The 17281-nt window shown below is 36.3% G+C and overlaps 2 protein-coding genes across 3 annotated transcripts in view; both read left to right on the forward strand.

The window, feature by feature from the left end:
• Positions 1-17281, forward strand: part of LOC306845472 (low-density lipoprotein receptor-related protein 8-like) — a 164776-nt gene that overhangs the window by 107249 nt on the left and 40246 nt on the right. For both annotated transcript variants that reach the window (XM_079378311.1, XM_079378310.1), the window contains exons 5-8: positions 1009-1392; positions 11647-11772; positions 13485-13607; positions 17036-17155. In XM_079378311.1, the coding sequence (XP_079234437.1) occupies positions 1009-1392; positions 11647-11772; positions 13485-13607; positions 17036-17155 (753 nt within the window). The remainder of the gene's footprint in view (positions 1-1008; positions 1393-11646; positions 11773-13484; positions 13608-17035; positions 17156-17281) is intronic.
• Positions 2493-6309, forward strand: LOC306845473 (G2/M phase-specific E3 ubiquitin-protein ligase-like). The gene is made up of 12 exons (XM_079378312.1): positions 2493-2720; positions 3192-3501; positions 3613-3698; positions 3788-3843; positions 3922-3955; positions 4146-4207; positions 4339-4425; positions 4512-4822; positions 4921-5099; positions 5240-5412; positions 5497-5711; positions 5793-6309. The coding sequence occupies exons 1-12, from the start codon at positions 2694-2696 to the stop codon at positions 6026-6028; spliced, it is 1776 nt and encodes a 591-aa protein (XP_079234438.1). The 5' UTR covers positions 2493-2693; the 3' UTR covers positions 6029-6309.

Genomic DNA, 17281 nt, shown 5'->3' on the forward strand with positions numbered 1-17281 from the left:
TGTGAACCTCAGGTCATCCGCCGCACAGTTGAATCAGTGAGGTCACGGAGCTCACATCAGCACAGAATAGCTCGGAGCTCATGCTACATTTGCCATAAATTTCCAGTGAGAAGTGCGATTCAGTCATTTTACTGTAATGGTATCTCATTGGTTTGGTGATGTGAAATTGTTAAACAGAAATCCATAGTTTTTGGGGTTTTTTCCCTCACTGGTTTAATACATTTATTAATTTATGCTTTTATCCAAAGCGTCTTACAGTTGTGGAATACAACAAGGGATTTATCAAAAGATGGCAGTAAACACAAGAAGTGCCCATTATATTTTTTACAAAACTACTAAAAAAGGACTTTCAATTATTAATTTCTCAATTATTAGTTTTTATTTATGTAAAATTATGATATCAGGGTTGACACTTTAAGATAACCTCCAAATGACATATACAAAATAATATTAAAAAATTAGACTAGTCTACCTTGTCCTTAATGTTTTTACTTCCTGGATGATGAAAATGTCATTAATGTCAAAAGATGGAAACACAGGAGACAAAAAATGCTTGTTGAATAAAAAAAAAAGTTGGAAACACAGGAAACAAAAAATGAAAGTTAAAATGTCTGTATTAACATGCAGTAGTTAAAGGTTCAGCTATCAACTATTTATTGTTCAAGTATTTAATTATTAATTTATTTACATACTATGGTCCTGATTTACTAAATAGGGCAAATTAGCGTTAGATCGCAATTCCATAAATGCTGTTGGGAAGGGAAAATTCTGTGGGTGACTTACTAACAATGCTTACATTAAAGAACACAGACACAGCCAGATTATTTCCATAATGACCAGCACAATCTACCAAGAGCAGCACAATTCACTGTCTGCTTTAACACATGCTTTAAAAAAAAAAAAAAAAGACTGTTTGCTCTGGTGCAAGCTGCTAGTAAATCTGGCCCTATATGTATTTGAGGGACTGTACGATTCTGAGTTACTAAAGTACACTCTTCTTTTTTCCAGATGCCAAGGCTTGCCCTGCTAAAGAGTTCCAGTGCCGTAACCGTCTGTGCGTGGCTCCCACGTTCGTCTGCGATGGGGATGATGATTGTGGTGATGCCAGCGATGAGGAGAAGTGCACGGCAGCCACTGCCAGCACCTGCGGGCCACACGAGTTTCGCTGTAATGACTCAGAGTGTATTCCAGCACCATGGAGCTGCGACGGAGACCCCGACTGCAAAGATAAGTCGGACGAATCTCTGGAGCGCTGCAGCCGCAAAACCGAGCCTCAAAAACCCCACTGCTCAGCGGGAGAGTTCCGGTGCAGGAGTGGAGAGTGTATTCACCTCAACTGGAAATGTGACGGAGATGTAGACTGCAAGGACAAGTCTGATGAGGCCAACTGTCGTAAGTGTACAAGAAGACTAAATATTTTTAATGTACTGATCACAGTTATCGTTCTCAAGCACTTGTAAGGTATTTACATTGTAGAGGCTTGCTGTGTAGTGATTTAATTGATTCATTTAGTCCATTAATAATCAGTTTTATCACTTGGCTGCATTACATGGTCTTCTAAATGCTGCATGCATGCTGTTCTTGTCATTATACTCATTCCAAATTACTGTCACGATCTAGTAAAGCAGTGAAATACATGGTTGTTCATTTAGAATCAGTCCCCTATTGTCTGCTCCTCCTAATTCTGTTAACACAAATGCATTGCATGCATGTCAACATAAATTAACTTGGTTTTGTTGTTCCGTACTACGGTGGCCCAGTAGTGCACAACACAACGCATTTAAAAAAGCAAACATAAGCTCACAACACAACGCATTTAAAAAAGCAAACATAAACTCACAACGCAACGCATTTAAAAAAGCAAACATAAGCTCACAACACAACGCATTTAAAAAAGCAAACATAAGCTCACAACACAACGCATTTAAAAAAGCAAACATAAACTCACAACGCAACGCATTTAAAAAAGCAAACATAAGCTCACAACACAACGCATTTAAAAAAGCAAACATAAACTCACAACACAACGCATTTAAAAAAGCAAACATAAGCTCACAACACAACGCATTTAAAAAAGCAAACATAAACTCACAACACAACGCATTTAAAAAAGCAAACATAAACTCACAACACAACGCATTTAAAAAAGCAAACATAAGCTCACAACACAACGCATTTAAAAAAGCAAACATAAACTCACAACACAACGCATTTAAAAAAGCAAACATAAACTCACAACACAACGCATTTAAAAAAGCAAACATAAGCTCACAACACAACGCATTTAAAAAAGCAAACATAAGCTCACAACACAACGCATTTAAAAAAGCAAACATAAGCTCACAACACAACGCATTTAAAAAAGCAAACATAAACTCACAACACAACGCATTTAAAAAAGCAAACATAAACTCACAACACAACGCATTTAAAAAAGCAAACATAAGCTCACACAACACAACGGAAATGCTCCCGACCACTAGGGGGCAGTTGGTCTGTAGAAACAGGCAATTGTGCGCATGTTGACTGCCGGGCAGTCTGAACCTGTTTTGATAGTTTTAACGCTGCTTGCTCCCTGACGTTATTTCAGTTGGCAATGTATTGTCCATTTTGTGGGGCTACGCTCGAAAGCTGCCCTTCTTTTTGCAGCACATGTGGAAAAAGCGTCAAGTTTCTCAAAGACAAAGTGCCTGATGGAAATGAGCCCAGCACCAGTGCAGGTAAGTTACATAGCGAGGCTGTTAACGTTACTGTATTGATTTGCTTGGTGAACTGTAGAATATAATGTGAGAGATTTCTATGACAATGTTTTTAAAGCAGGAACAACAGAGAAAAGTTCAGTGGATTGTTTCATGAAGTACAGGGCATTAAAGGAGAAGGAGAGGAAAACCTTCTTTACAAAGAAAAACCATGACTCAAAGAAGGATAAAAAAACTGTGAAGGTATATTTATACATCAGAGTAGGGATGAAGACTATTGCAACCCTTGTACCCTTGTCTTGAATGTCTGTTTCCTATGGAATTTAGTGCAGTGCTGAATTGAAGAATTGTAGATATTAACTAGTTTCACAATCATGATTATCTTTTTATCAGTCAGTTTTATAAGTATTTTATAAATTAGTCTCACACCCATATTAAAGCCTATTTCAGTGTTCAGTTTGTGACATTTTTATTTATTCTTTTCACATGCAGATTTTCATTGGAATTATGAAAAGACATGATGGTGTTCTAAAGGCCGTGAGAGGGAAGAACCTGCCTCTTGAAGTTCAAACAAACTGGTCATCTGAGCAAGTGTTAATAGCTGGTGAAAAGAAAGAAAAAGATTTTAATCAGGATATGGAAGAGGGCCCCTATGTTTTACTGTACCCAGATTGTTCAGAGGTTAAAAATATTCCAGGAACAAACACCCCTTTTAAACTACAACTGTACAAAGAGGCAGTTGGGAAGGCTTACCAACGAATAACACTGTTCATATGCACAGTTCAAGACTTTTCAGCCACAGGTGAGCATATTTAATTTAAAGAAAATCTTACATAGACATGTATAAAACACTATATACACATGGCTTTAAATCTAAATTAATTTTCCTTATGTTCATAATTGTTGTCTGAAGACCGTAATGAGGATTCTTCTAGTGAAGACAGTGAAGTGCAAGTAAAATCTACCTCTCACAGTACACTTGATGAGAACGACACTTTGGTGGGTGCATTTAATTGCATGTCTCCAAACATAAATTTAACATTTAATTGTAACTAATTTTTAACTCCTGCTTTGTGTTCTCTATGCAGATATGGGATAGTCCAGATGAAGAAAGAACACCAAAGGCAGGAAGCACATTAGACAGGTATTACTAGCAAAATTAACAGGGCGTTCTTTGGAGCTTAAGAGTTGCTCAAATGAATGTATAGTTGTTGTTTTTCAGACACCCTGATCACTCTCTGCCTTCTTTGGAACAAGTAAGTTCATAATTGATGTCCATACCTTTTATGTTACAACCTTAGTTTGTTAAAACAAAAACAAAAATGTATTATGTTTTATAGGGTTTATTTAATATTGGTTATAGTTTTTTTTTTTACATAAAAAAATACTCATACAGATTTTAAAATAATTGAATTTTAATATTTGTTATATTTCTGACAAATCTAGGAAGCAGGAAAAATCAGAACAAACATCCAAGAACATGTACGTGACCAGCAAAAGTGCTACACGTAAGCTTGTTGAGTTACCTCAAAAGATAAATTGCTCCAGTATTAAATTAACTGCTTTAAGTTACTTTTAATGGTCTACAGTAACTTTTGTATGTAAATGGATGTAAAGTACTGTTATTTTTCTCTTTCAGCAATTACACACGTCTGTATGCACCAATAGTAATCGAAAGTGATTCAGAAGAGTCGGACCAGAACACAAAATATGTTGAAGAGGAATGGTTGTAATTTATTAATTACTCTCAATGCCATGTTTCTAAATTTATTCACTTAATTTGCTTAATCAAAACCTCTTTATGTTTTACAGCTCCGATGCATTCACTGCTGCAGACGTTGTGTCAGATCTCTCACAGAAGATCATAAAGACGTCTTGCAGCAGATTCAACATAAATCGAGCTAATGTTTGGGATGGAGCAGTTCGCGGTTTTAAACGTGCATCATATGATCCATTTCATGACATGCTTGTCAAATTCACAGATGATGAAGGCACAACTGAAGATGCAGTGGACACAGGTGGTCCAAAACGCGAGTTTCTGACCCTCCTAATGGACTGTTTAAGAGCACGGAGAATCTTTGATGGTCCAGAAAATAGGAGATTTCTCACCTTTAATAATGCAGGTAAATTATTTACTTAATTCTAGATTTTAGCTGCACTATTCATTTAATGTTTCTTTTTTCAGTACAGTAAGTGTGGAAAAACAATCCTTTTCCTACAGCTGTCAGAGAAGATGAATACTTCCTTGCTGGGCGGATGATCGCAGTTTCTATTGTTCACGGTGGTCCAGGTCCTCGCTTTCTCTCAGATATGCTGTACGATCACCTCACTGGTAGGGCTGACATTAATGGAACAGTTGAGGATATAACAGATGAGACCATGAAGGCAGCTTTAATTGAGGTGCATTCAATTTTCTTTTAAGCTTATTTTAAGTTATATTTTTTGTTGCTAAAAAGGTTTAAGGATTAAGAGTTACAGACTTGTTTATATTGGCTTGATGAAAAATATATTAGAATTTAATTGCTACCTATTTACCACAGATATCCAGTGCAGCATCATTGGATGAATTACACATGCTTATCGACAAGTATGAAAGCTTGCTGCAGACTGCTGGATGTTTTGATTACCCACAAAGTGTAGAAGGCAAAGACAACATTGCGAAGGATTTCATACAATGGTACATAATATACAGAAACCAGTACTCCGTACAAAGGCAAGTCTTGTTCCTAATTTGAGAGAGTATGATAATTATCAGTGTTATCATTATCATCACTTTGTGATGATGTTTGGCTTACAGATTTAGGGATGGGCTTTCCACCCTGGATGTCATGCATGCCCTGGAACAACATCCTAGTATATTCAGACCCTATATGTGCTACAGTGTTGACAGACTAACACCTGAATCTGTGGAGGGTGTCTTCAAGGCTCAGCTCAGTGAACCTGGTAGCACCAGACGACAAGAAGAAACAAGAATTCTGGGATACTGGAGAGACTATTTGCTTGACACTGGAGGTAAAGGATTAAACATTACATTTTATTGTTGTTGATTACATATTTCATGATATCCCATTGTTTGTTTGTTTGTTTTTTCAGAACAAGAAAAAGGAGTCTCCCTCCAGGACATCCTAATGTTTGCCACGGGATTGGATTCACTGCCTCCTTCTTCAATTGTGCCTCAGCCCCAACTGAGTTTTGAGAGGACTTCTAAATTCCCCATTGCAAGCACCTGTGCCAACACAATCAAATTGCCAATGTACAAAAGCTATGAAGAATTCAAAAATGCAATGGATTTTGGTATTCAAAACTCACCTGGTTTTGGATTGCACTAAGTAGAACAATTTAAAATGTAAAAGGGATAGCTCACCTTTTGAGTCTTTTGTTTAAATGTGGGCTATGTTCTTTAAAGTTATATAGTTCTCCACACCAGCCTCCCAGGTGTGAGATATAGTCAGATTGCTTTGGGCATATAGTTCTTCGTAGTGTGCCTGCAACTGTCGATCTCCACATGTGCTACGAGTAAGTTCAATGAAAAACTCGTCCAAGTCTTCCTGTGAGATGCAAAATCCACATTCTCTCCCATTAAACCTTTGAATAAAAGAGGAACAATTGTCTACCATTATTTTGTTTAATATGAAAATTCAAAGTACAGTATTAAACGCAATAAAGGTTTATTGTTAATGAATTATGTCGCCTAGCCCCAAAATATAACTACTAAACCTAATGCCAATCCAAATTTGAATGACTTTCTTCTGTGGAGTAGAATTGTTTTACTTTAATTTTACAGCAGAACATGGAATGAAAGTTAATGGTATGTAAGACATTTTATCATTTTATAATCCACTTTGTGTTCCACAGAAGAAAGTAAATCTCATGGCTTTGGAACAACATTAGAGTGGGTGAATGATGGCAGAGTTTGACATTTTGTGTTAACTAATATCGTAACAATTTCATTACAAAAATTAAAAACAGTTAAATACAGTCACATACCAACCTGTGTGGAAGAGCGTACATTGCATCTGGTTTACCAGAAGGACAGCGAGACTGTTTAACTGCCCTAATGGTGTGAGTGTTCCATATTTCTTTGCATTCATCAAGGTCCTTCTGCAGTACACTTAAAAACACAAAACGCATTAAGCATATCTGCTCATGACTGCCATTAAAGAGCTGTCTGTCTTTCAAGTCATTTAGAAGATCCATCCAAAACTGAGACCTGTGTAAATAGACCAACATCAACATCCCTTTTAGACACTGAATAGGTCATTTTATTATAATATGTTTTAACTAAACATTTCCAACTGTAAAATTCAGCAAGAAATGTTAAATACACCTGCAAAATATCATGACTGTGTGGACTATACCTTTGTTTTCTGAAGTATGACCACCAGCTTTCAATTCTTTGGTTTGTGATCGAGGAGCCATACATATGGCTTGAAGCCCCTGCCAGGTCATCTGTGTGGGTTGATCTCAGAGAACAGTGGATTGCAGCCATTGTTCCATTTTCAGTGCCACAGTCAGTGCGAAGAAGCTGTGGTATGACTCCAAATTCACTGGCACACTGTAGGTAATGGTGAGCTATAATGTCTGGGTCGTTATTGCTAGCTCCACAGACTAACCACATCACTTTGCGTGAGTAACCATCGATGCAGCCACTTATAGCCAAACCATATGGTTTTAATTTGTCATAGCCATCAACGTGCCAGACATGATTTGGCCCCAAAGAATAGTAAACCCTTCTCACAAATCTTCTTCTTGAGCGTTGTTCAATGCCTATTGGATCAAGGTCTGCCATCATAAGCATTATATCTTGCCTCCTCACTGTAAGATTGTGTTTTTGTCGTAGGGTCTGGCACATTGTGCGGTAGCCATAATGCTGTCCAGAACCACTCAACTCATCAGTAATAGCAGTCCGAACAATTTCCAAGGGCGAGTAGTTTTTTCGTTTGTACAAGGACAGGTTGTTCAATTTTTTTTTCAGGGTACGAAGGCTCATTTTAATGTTGTGCTTCAGTGCCAAGAAATCCAGAATGACACTGTAACTGTGTCCATCTCTGAAGTACTTTTGAAGAAGATCGTCCTCAGAAACTTGAACAGATGACTCTAACCATCAAGAAAGAATAAAATATTGAATTAATGTGTTTTAAATGACAATACAAAGAGAGACATAAATAATACTTAATTTAATTGGACACATGCTAACTTTAAATACATGAAGTGGTACCATTTAAATCACAACTTTAATTGTTAGAAACGCCTGCCTAACATTTAGTGAATAAACATGCTCCAATAAGAATAACTTTAGGTTCTTCCTATAATAATATTTTCATATTTTTATTTGAGCCCAGTGTTCAAAATATGTATATTACATCAGTCTTGATACAAACTTACCACTTTGAACTTCAGCCAAAAACTGAACATTACGACCACACGAGCCGCAAAATACTAAAATAGTCCCCAGATCGTGTCCACAAAATGGACAAAACATGCCAGCCTAAGAAGACAACGGTTGAAATGATATTTCAGTTGGGCGTTCATAAAACAAGAGCAGAGCTAAACTGTCCAAATCGAAAATAATATTGATTTATTTTCTGCTCATGAATCGATACATTAAGATTACCAGGATATCAAATCATTCAAGAAAAAACACGTTCATTTAAAAATCGATTACACATATTAAGATCAATCACTTACACTGAGAAGTTCTTATGGCGTCTCGAGGACGTATGGTGTTTCACTGCCAACACTGCCCCCTAGTGGTCGGGAGCATTTCCGTTGTGTTGTGAGTTTATGTTTGCTTTTTTAAATGCGTTGTGTTGTGAGTTTATGTTTGCTTTTTTAAATGCGTTGTGTTGTGAGTTTATGTTTGCTTTTTTAAATGCGTTGTGTTGTGAGTTTATGTTTGCTTTTTTAAATGCGTTGTGTTGTGAGTTTATGTTTGCTTTTTTAAATGCGTTGTGTTGTGAGTTTATGTTTGCTTTTTTAAATGCGTTGTGTTGTGAGTTTATGTTTGCTTTTTTAAATGCGTTGCGTTGTGAGCTTATGTTTGCTTTTTTAAATGCGTTGTGTTGTGAGTTTATGTTTGCTTTTTTAAATGCGTTGTGTTGTGAGTTTATGTTTGCTTTTTTAAATGCGTTGCGTTGTGAGCTTATGTTTGCTTTTTTAAATGCGTTGCGTTGTGAGTTTATGTTTGCTTTTTTAAATGCGTTGTGTTGTGCACTACTGGGCCACCGTACTGTAGTCTTACAAGGTCAGTGTATCGATTTAGCTTACAATGATAACATAATAAAACATACACAAAATACTAGAAAAAAATACTCTGATGCAATATCAAAAATGCACAAAAAATACAATAGATTAAAAAACTATTAAAATTAATTTGTTTTCAATCTGTTACAGTATATATATAATTAGAGCTGTCTAATTTTAACGTTGATCTAATACAATTTATTGTTAAAAAATAAACTACCACCGTTTTGAACATACTGCACTTTGTATTGACTTCTAATGTCAATGTCTAATCTATGCTTTGTCTGCCACAATAATTAGGCTAATTGTCTTTGAAAAATCTGCATTTAGTGTATTCTTTCTGCAAATATTGATGTATAAAAGTAATTAATTAGCATGCAATTTAAGTTTTTATAATTCATTTATATACAATACAATAGAATCAGAGACAGCGAGCATGAATGTTTATTAACTTTACATTTCAAGGATTTGTTTCTCCATGAGGCATAAGAAAACAAGTATGTGTTTGTTTGAGCACATGTAATCCTGAAAACACAAAACCTGCAGCTGAATACTCTTTGTTTGCTTGTGCGTTGTTAATGCAGAGCGTGAGCACACATGTGTGCAGTTTGTTCTAGCAAGTGTGTGTTTATTGAGATAATGATGTTCTTTTTCCATGGATTTATGACATGTAAATCTTCACGAACTACTGTGGTAGCAGCATGGTAATGAGCTTGAGTCTTGGTGGTTGCCAGGCAACAAGTGTCTTTTGAGGTATGGCAGAGTGCCCTTGAATAAGCGCTCTGTGAGTGTTGTCTCACTGTAGGGTTCTTGCAGGGGATTGTGCACCGTCCTCAAAATACTTGTCTCTGTTCAAATCATATTTTGATCATTTTGCATTAAATAAAACCCTACACATAGGGCCAGATTGACTAACCAGTGCAAACCGTCTTCTGCCGTTAAAATAGTAGGCTACTGTCAGGATTTACTAAAGATGCGCAGTGAATTAGCGCGGAAAAGACTTGAACACAGTTATTTTTGCGCCTAACTGTATTGAAGATAAGTGTTTCAGATCATGTTAAGAATTTGGGTGTTATAATGCATTCAGCTTTAGTTTTAGATAAACAGGTTTCTAGTGTTGTGAAGCTGCCTTTTATCAACTTAGAATTATTTCTAAACTGAAATCTATTCCTTCTTTTAAGGATCTGGGGACTGTTATTCATGCCTTTGTGTCATCACGCATCGATTACTGTAATTCTGTGTATATATAGGTATTTCACAGGGTCAGTTATCTCGTCTTCAATTAGTACAAAATGCTGCTGCCAGATTTTTGACTCGTACAAAGAAGAGAGAGAGAATTACTCCAGTCTTGGTTTCTTTACACTGGTTTCCTGTAGAATTTAGAATTTAATTTAAGGTTTTGTTGATGGTTTTTAAAGCGCTGCATGGCATTTCCCCAAAATATATTGCTGACCTTTTAATTCCTTATCAAAATTCAAGAAACTTGAGATCTTCAAAGCAGATGATTGTTTATGTTCCAAAAACGAGATTAAAATCTAAGGGTGATAGGGCCTTTTCAGTGGCTGCTCCCCGTTTATGGAACCCTCTCCCAATGCATATTAAATCTTCCCCATCTGCGGATGCTTTTAAGTCTAGATTGAAAGCGTACCTTTTTAGTAGAGCTTTTGGAGTCGATTAGAGGGATCAGGTTTTACATTTTAATGTTGAATTAATGTTGAATTTTGTTGAATTGTTGTTAAATTTTGTTTTTGTGATTTGTGTTAACAGAATTAGGAGGAGCAGACAATAGGGGACTGATTCTAAACCATGTATTTCCCTGCGTTCATAAAGAATTGAACTAATGAACTAATATTACATACAATTTTGCTTCTCAAGTGAATATATTTGGTTTTAAGGCAGGTTATTTATTTTTACTGGAAAACAGGGCAAAAATATAGGCCAAACATATTTTTAAGCAGTGTATAGAGAGGCAAGAGAGAGCTGGCGTAAGATAAGTTGAAGTGCTCTAGTGAAATTGATCACGGTGAATGTTCTCCCTCCGCAGCTCCTCTAAAGTACACCGTCTGAAAGATTAAAGGGATTTTAAAAGATGAATGTGAAAAATTAAAACCTTTCTTTGCCGAACAGCATAGTTTTCTTTCTTCAGTGTGTCCCCTTATGCCCCAGAGTAAGTGATTGTTTTTAATGTTCAGGAAACTCTTGCAAATAAGCTATTATTATTAGCTATTACTAATAAGCTGGCAGGAGGTAAAAGGCAAAACCATTTGCTGTTTCACAGCTAAAGCTCACATACAGAGGTGCAATGGGTGGTTATTATGAAAGTGGGATGTGAGTGCTTTAGGATGCATGTTTGTAACAGCTTTAACAACTCATGGCTTTATCTTAGTCCTTTACTTTAAAGTATTTTTTAACATTTATATAATTATTATATATTTAGAATATCTTGTATACTATCTTTTTATTTTATTTTATCATCATTTACTGAAAATTACACGTTTAAAACTGCACATTTAAAAACAGAACGTGTACTATCCATTGACACAGATATAAATCATACTTCGCTCTGCAGGTTTCTGTTTATATGACCATCTCAAAATGACCAAATATTGATCGATTCATTGGCCAGGCTTATATATATATATATTATATATATATAGCTTAGCTACAGGAATGATAGTCCTACATGTTTTTTTCTGCCTTGCAGCTGTGCTGACCTGCCGTCCTGATGAGTTTCAGTGTGGCGATGGCTCCTGCATTCATGGCACTAAACAGTGTAACAAAATGCACGACTGTCCAGATTTCAGCGACGAGGCTGGCTGTATCAACAAAAGTGAGTATCTTCAACAATTTCCCTTTCTCCATCTCTCATTTGATTAGCCTCTTCATCTCTCCCCTCTACTAGCACCATTTTCAGTGAAGATGAAAGAGTAGAGTGCACCCAATCAAGTTAACATTCACACAAAGCACTACTAGACCAAACAGATGTACCCCTACATGATTCCAGGGTTTCATGGCACACTTCCCATATAGCACCTTCAATCAAATTTACCTCAAAAGATTAATTATGCCATGGTTATATCTGATTAGTGATACATAATGTGATTTAAGTAGAACATAGTATCAGCATTCTTTGATTCAACAGATTTGTTTAGGAAATGTATACTTATGTTCAGTATACAAAAATGCATTAAAATGATCAAAAATTTTACAAGTTACAAACGATTTATATCTTTTCTTTCTATTCATCAAAGAATTCTGAAAAAATTAGGGTTTCTACAAAAATATAAGCTGCTTTCAACATGGATAATGAATGTTACTTCACCATATTAGAATGATTTCTGATGGATCATGTGACACTGAAGACTTGAGTTATGGCTGCTGAAAATTCAGCTTTGCATCACAGGAATAAATTAACTTTAAAATACACAAGCCAACATTTGAAGTGGATCCAAACATTTAATCAATGTTGTCCTAAAACAGGGATGCCCAAACTCAGTCCTGGAGGGCCGGTGTCCTGCAGAGTTTAGCTCCAACTTGCCTCAACACACCTGCTGGAAAGTTTCTAGTATGTCTAGTAAGAGCTTGATTAGCTGGTTCAGGTGTGTTTAATTGGGGTTGGAGCTAAACTCTGCAGGACACCGGCCTTCCAGGACTGAGTTTGGGCACCCCTGTCCTAAAACCTAAAACCAAAATGCGTTCTTGTCTTTGGACAGCTTTGATTAACTTTTTAGATCCACTTCAAATGTTGACTACTGTACATAAAAACAGAAAACTGTTATTTAAAAGTTTCAATAATTTTTACAATATTACTGTTTTATGGTCATTTTAACCATATAAACACAGCCTTAGTAAGAGATTTCTTTCAAAAACTTTTAGACTTTAAACGCAACATACAGTACTGTGACCCGGGAGGCTGTCAAGATCCAGAAAGGACAAAAAAAGCACCATTAGGGGCCGTTCACACAGAATGCGTCTTTGTGTTTAAAAACATGAGATGCAGCGTTCAGGAATGGTTTTTAAAAAAAATGCAGTACAGAATGCCGCCTCAACCATGTTGCCGTAATATAAAATATAAGAGACGAGCGGAACGGTCATACATGTCTGTCTAGTCTAGTGCGTGTTTACGTTGAAAAGTAGTGCATTGGAATGGAAAAACACTTTCTGTGTGAATGGCCCATTAAAGTATTAAATAAGTAGTTCATATGACTTATGTACCATATTCCAGATTTTCTAAAGCCATATATTTCAGTCTGTTTCTCACACAGACCTATTTTATTGGCTTTACACGATTTTAAATATAGTGTTAAATTCCACAGACTGCTTTTATGGTGCTTTTATCTACTTGTTTTGAGCTTTACGGCCTCTTGTCACTGTCTATTGTCATTGTACGGCAAAAAGCAAAATGAACTTTCATGCAACGAGTGTCGCTTGAAATGTGTTTTGTGTAATGGCAGTTCATGTTTTGTACTCTACATAATTTAGTTTTATGCGGTACTCCTCAAAGATCAGAAGTGTAAGAACTCTTTATTGTGTCCTTGACAGCCACCAAATGTGAAGGCCCACTGAAGTTCATGTGTAAGAGCGGGGAATGTATCGATAGCGCTAAAGTGTGTGACAGTATCAAGGACTGCAAGGACTGGTCTGACGAGCCTGTGAAGGAGTGCGGTGAGTTCAGACACTTTTGCACAATTACACGGATCCTAAAAAAATGTTTACTGTTGTAATCATAGATTTGGGACTTTATTTTTAAAATGGGTATTATATAAGAATGTAAGTTTTGAAATGACATGTTTTAGTGTGGGAAGCCGAGATTAAAGGATCAGCTTTTTCCTTCTCTCTGGTAACTTTGAATTTGGAGATGGAAAACTAAAGCTAGTCCAGCATTTAAACTTATAGGCAGTGTTGGCTTATTAGGGGCTTCACTTGATCAAGGGCCAACAACCCACAGAGCGATCATTAAGATCAAAGTGTGAGTCTTCCCTCGGGTGCTATCATACAAGTAGAACGTGCCCAGCATGTTCTCCTGCTCTCCATAGAGAATACAGGTTTCCATAGATCAGTTTTTTTCTCTCTCTCTCTTCTTTTCTTTCATCACATTGTGGAACTGGACTATTTCTTCAGTGATAAGCTTAAACTGAAATTGCTAGATTTTGGGTGAGTGTGTAATTTCTTATGTTAAAATACTTTCTTCTGTTTAAGTGTAATGCACAGAGACAACTGTAGGTAAATCATTCATTGATCAGCTCCATGACGAGTATAAATGATCGTGGGAGTTTGAGCAGTTCAATATCTCTAGCTTCTCTATCTCTAGCAATATCAGCTTCTAGCTCAAACAGTAATGTTGATATGGAGCAGGATTGCATATTTTCCCAAGTAATGGCAGATGAAACATAAGGAAATAAACATATCCTGTAAAAGGTCTTCATTGTTAGTTAATTATACCTAATGGAACTATTTAATATTTAATCTTATTGCAAAGCCATGTTATTTTAGTATTTATAGTTTTATTACTATTTTGATTTTTTTTAATGGCTTTTATTTTTATATTTTCAGTTTTCATTGTAATTTTAGTTTACGTTTTTGTGCTTTTGTCATTTTTATTAGTTTTAAATATTATTATTTAGGTTGTATTTCAATTTTAGTTTGCGTTTTTTGTTTTTATTTATTTATTTATTTCCAGTTAGTCATTTTAGTGCTTCATTTCAGTCAAGGCAACATTTGTAAGTTTTGCTCAGTGTTTCATCTTAATATAACATGTTAACAAAACATGTTTTGAAAGTTTAATTTTAGTTAATGATAATAACCCTGTTTTGAAGGATTGCATACTTTTCTAAGCAATCGAATTTACAATTTAGAATGAGTGACAAAGTACCTAACTAACTGCCTGTTCACACTAAGGCAAATATTTGGTGCGCAAATTTGATGAAACATTTTTATTTGAAACGGCTATTAATGTGTCTGCTCAGACCGAAGTGAACATTTGCATGGCATCAATGTGGCAGTTTTTTTTATAGATAGTTGGTCTAATTTTTTCCATCACACTTCAAAGAAAAAATGGCCAACCACTAGAATTTGCACATTTTGTCTCATGCCCAGAGTCACTGCTTTTACATAAAACCACGACATTGTGGCGCTCACGAACAGATCCATGTGGCATCACTTGTTGCATAGATATTGCACACTTCACCTTTATAAGAAAAATATCTTACTAACTAAATGTTCGGATTGTTTTCCAACACCTTGCAGGTGTATGTTAATTTGATCGAGATGGTATTTAGGAAATGCCAGTTCCTTGCTCAACTCTCCCTCTCTCTTTCTCCCTGTCCTCCTGGTTATGTTCAGTCTTGTATCAATCCTTAATGTAAAATACATGGTCCCACCGTGGCTCTTCAGGATGGTGTTAATTTCCTTGCGGGTCGCTCCTCCCAGCAAATGAGATTAGCGCAGGCACCTGACGCACGGCAGACGCCCCCCTCTGAGCCCAGTGCACTCTGGACAGGCTCCAAGTGGGCCACTGCAGCTATGCATGCTAAATCACTAGAACTGGTGCCAGGGATTACGCTTCTACCGTATTCACTAGTGCATCCTTTACTTGTTATACATGATTCATATGTGGCCTGGAGAAAATACTTACTTTCTTGCTTGTTGGAGAGCATCTCACTCGCATTTTGAGTGTGTATTTCTCTTAGTCACGGTCCAGGTGTTTGTCCTTCCTCTTCTCTCAACTGGTCTCCTTTCATTCTACTTTGTCTTTTCTTTGCCCTATTTCACTTGAACTTCCTGTGGTGTGTCTGTCCTCTGTCTATCTCCTGCTGTCAGCTGTTCCTCAGCATTAGCATCAGCTATTCTTCTCTTTCTCCCTTTCTATTGCTGTCTTTTTTCCTCCACCTGTCCACTTTTATTTTTTTTTCTTCTGTCAGACTGGTTTATGTCTCTTGTGTTCTACACGCACACCAAGACACACTGATATCCACAAACTTTCTTTCTTTTTTTTATTTTGCATTATTATGATTAATATTCTTATTAGTGTTCGTATTTTCTTGCTAAATAAATTTAGTGTAAAAATAGGGAAAAATATTTTCTAATTATTTTATAGAGTTTTTATGTATTTATTCAGCTTTATTATTATAGTCATTCTTCTTAATAAGAATGATAATAAAAGCTGAATTAATAAATTGCATCTATTTTTAAACTAAAATTAAAACTAAACTTAAAAACCTTAATAATTATTATTATTATTTGCTTCTCAAATAAACACTATAGAGGTGACTGGAAGTGGTATTTGGATGTGTTGCAGGCCAGATTCAAACCTGCCTCACATGAATGCCATGGGTGAATGTATCCCATGTGTTAATCCTTCTTGATAATCATTGATAGCCACAATTTGTTTGTAACTGAACGTGTGATAGACTAGTCAAACTTTCCTGTGGTAATTGTTGTGATAAAAGTTAAAAAGAGATGTTCAAACTCAGTAAAGAGTAAAGAGTTCATCTCAGTTGAAGAAAGGTGCAACACTCACTCTTGAAGAAAAAAAATTGAAAAATGAAGGCCTTGACAATGGCTGAAATGTTATTTGTTTTAAACAAATAAAGTTCAATAAAACCATCTTTAACGGTGAGTGTTACATCTTTTCTTCAGCTGAGGTAATTGTGGTAATGACAATGTTTTGTTGCTTTTCATTAGGGCCAGAAAGTGCAAACATACTTTAGAGATGACATAAGAGTGATGTGTATTCTGACTGTAATGGAGGGAGTCATCAGCTAATGCCCAAATGTTTTAGTTGTTCAGAGAATTATCGAGTGCATCTGGTGAGACCTTTGCCATATTACTCTGTCACTCTCTCTCACAGTGCTACATGCACAAGCAGTTTCTTCCCATTCACAGCATTTTTTCAAGCATTTAAGGCAGGTCTTTCAGTTAGACTGCATTCACCTCTTCACTTTCTCATAAAGTCTTGAAGCTCAACCTAGAAAATGAGAAAGAAGCAGTCTGTCATCACCTGGTGTCAGGTTGCAGTGGGCACTTACTGTCCCATTTCTGCCAGGCACGCTGACCTTTGACACCACCTTTCTTGTTATTTTTTTCTGTCATAGGTCTGAATGAATGTGCCATCAATAATGGCGGCTGCTCTCACATATGTAAGGACCGTCAGATCGGCTATGAGTGTGAATGTCCCTCAGGCTACAAGCTCCTTGACAAGAAGACTTGTGGAGGTAACATATATATTATGTCAGATACCAACATTTTGATGCTGCACAACATTTTACTCATTTTCCCAAAAGACTGTTGTACGTGAATTGTGAATATCTCTGATTTGTTTACTCTGTGTCATTGCTTTG

The sequence above is a fragment of the Barbus barbus genome (assembly GCF_936440315.1).
Source record: "Barbus barbus genome assembly, chromosome: 25".
Lineage (NCBI taxonomy): Eukaryota > Metazoa > Chordata > Actinopteri > Cypriniformes > Cyprinidae > Barbus > Barbus barbus.

Bases quoted from the DNA above. Each gene is read 5' to 3' on its own strand.
- LOC306845473 (XM_079378312.1), top strand. From the start codon at position 2,694: ATGGAAATGAGCCCAGCACCAGTGCAG. The intron at 3,502-3,612 runs GTGAGCATATTT...TGTTGTCTGAAG, and splicing joins TCAAGACTTTTCAGCCACAG to ACCGTAATGAGGATTCTTCT. The intron at 3,699-3,787 runs GTGGGTGCATTT...TTCTCTATGCAG, and splicing joins TTGATGAGAACGACACTTTG to ATATGGGATAGTCCAGATGA.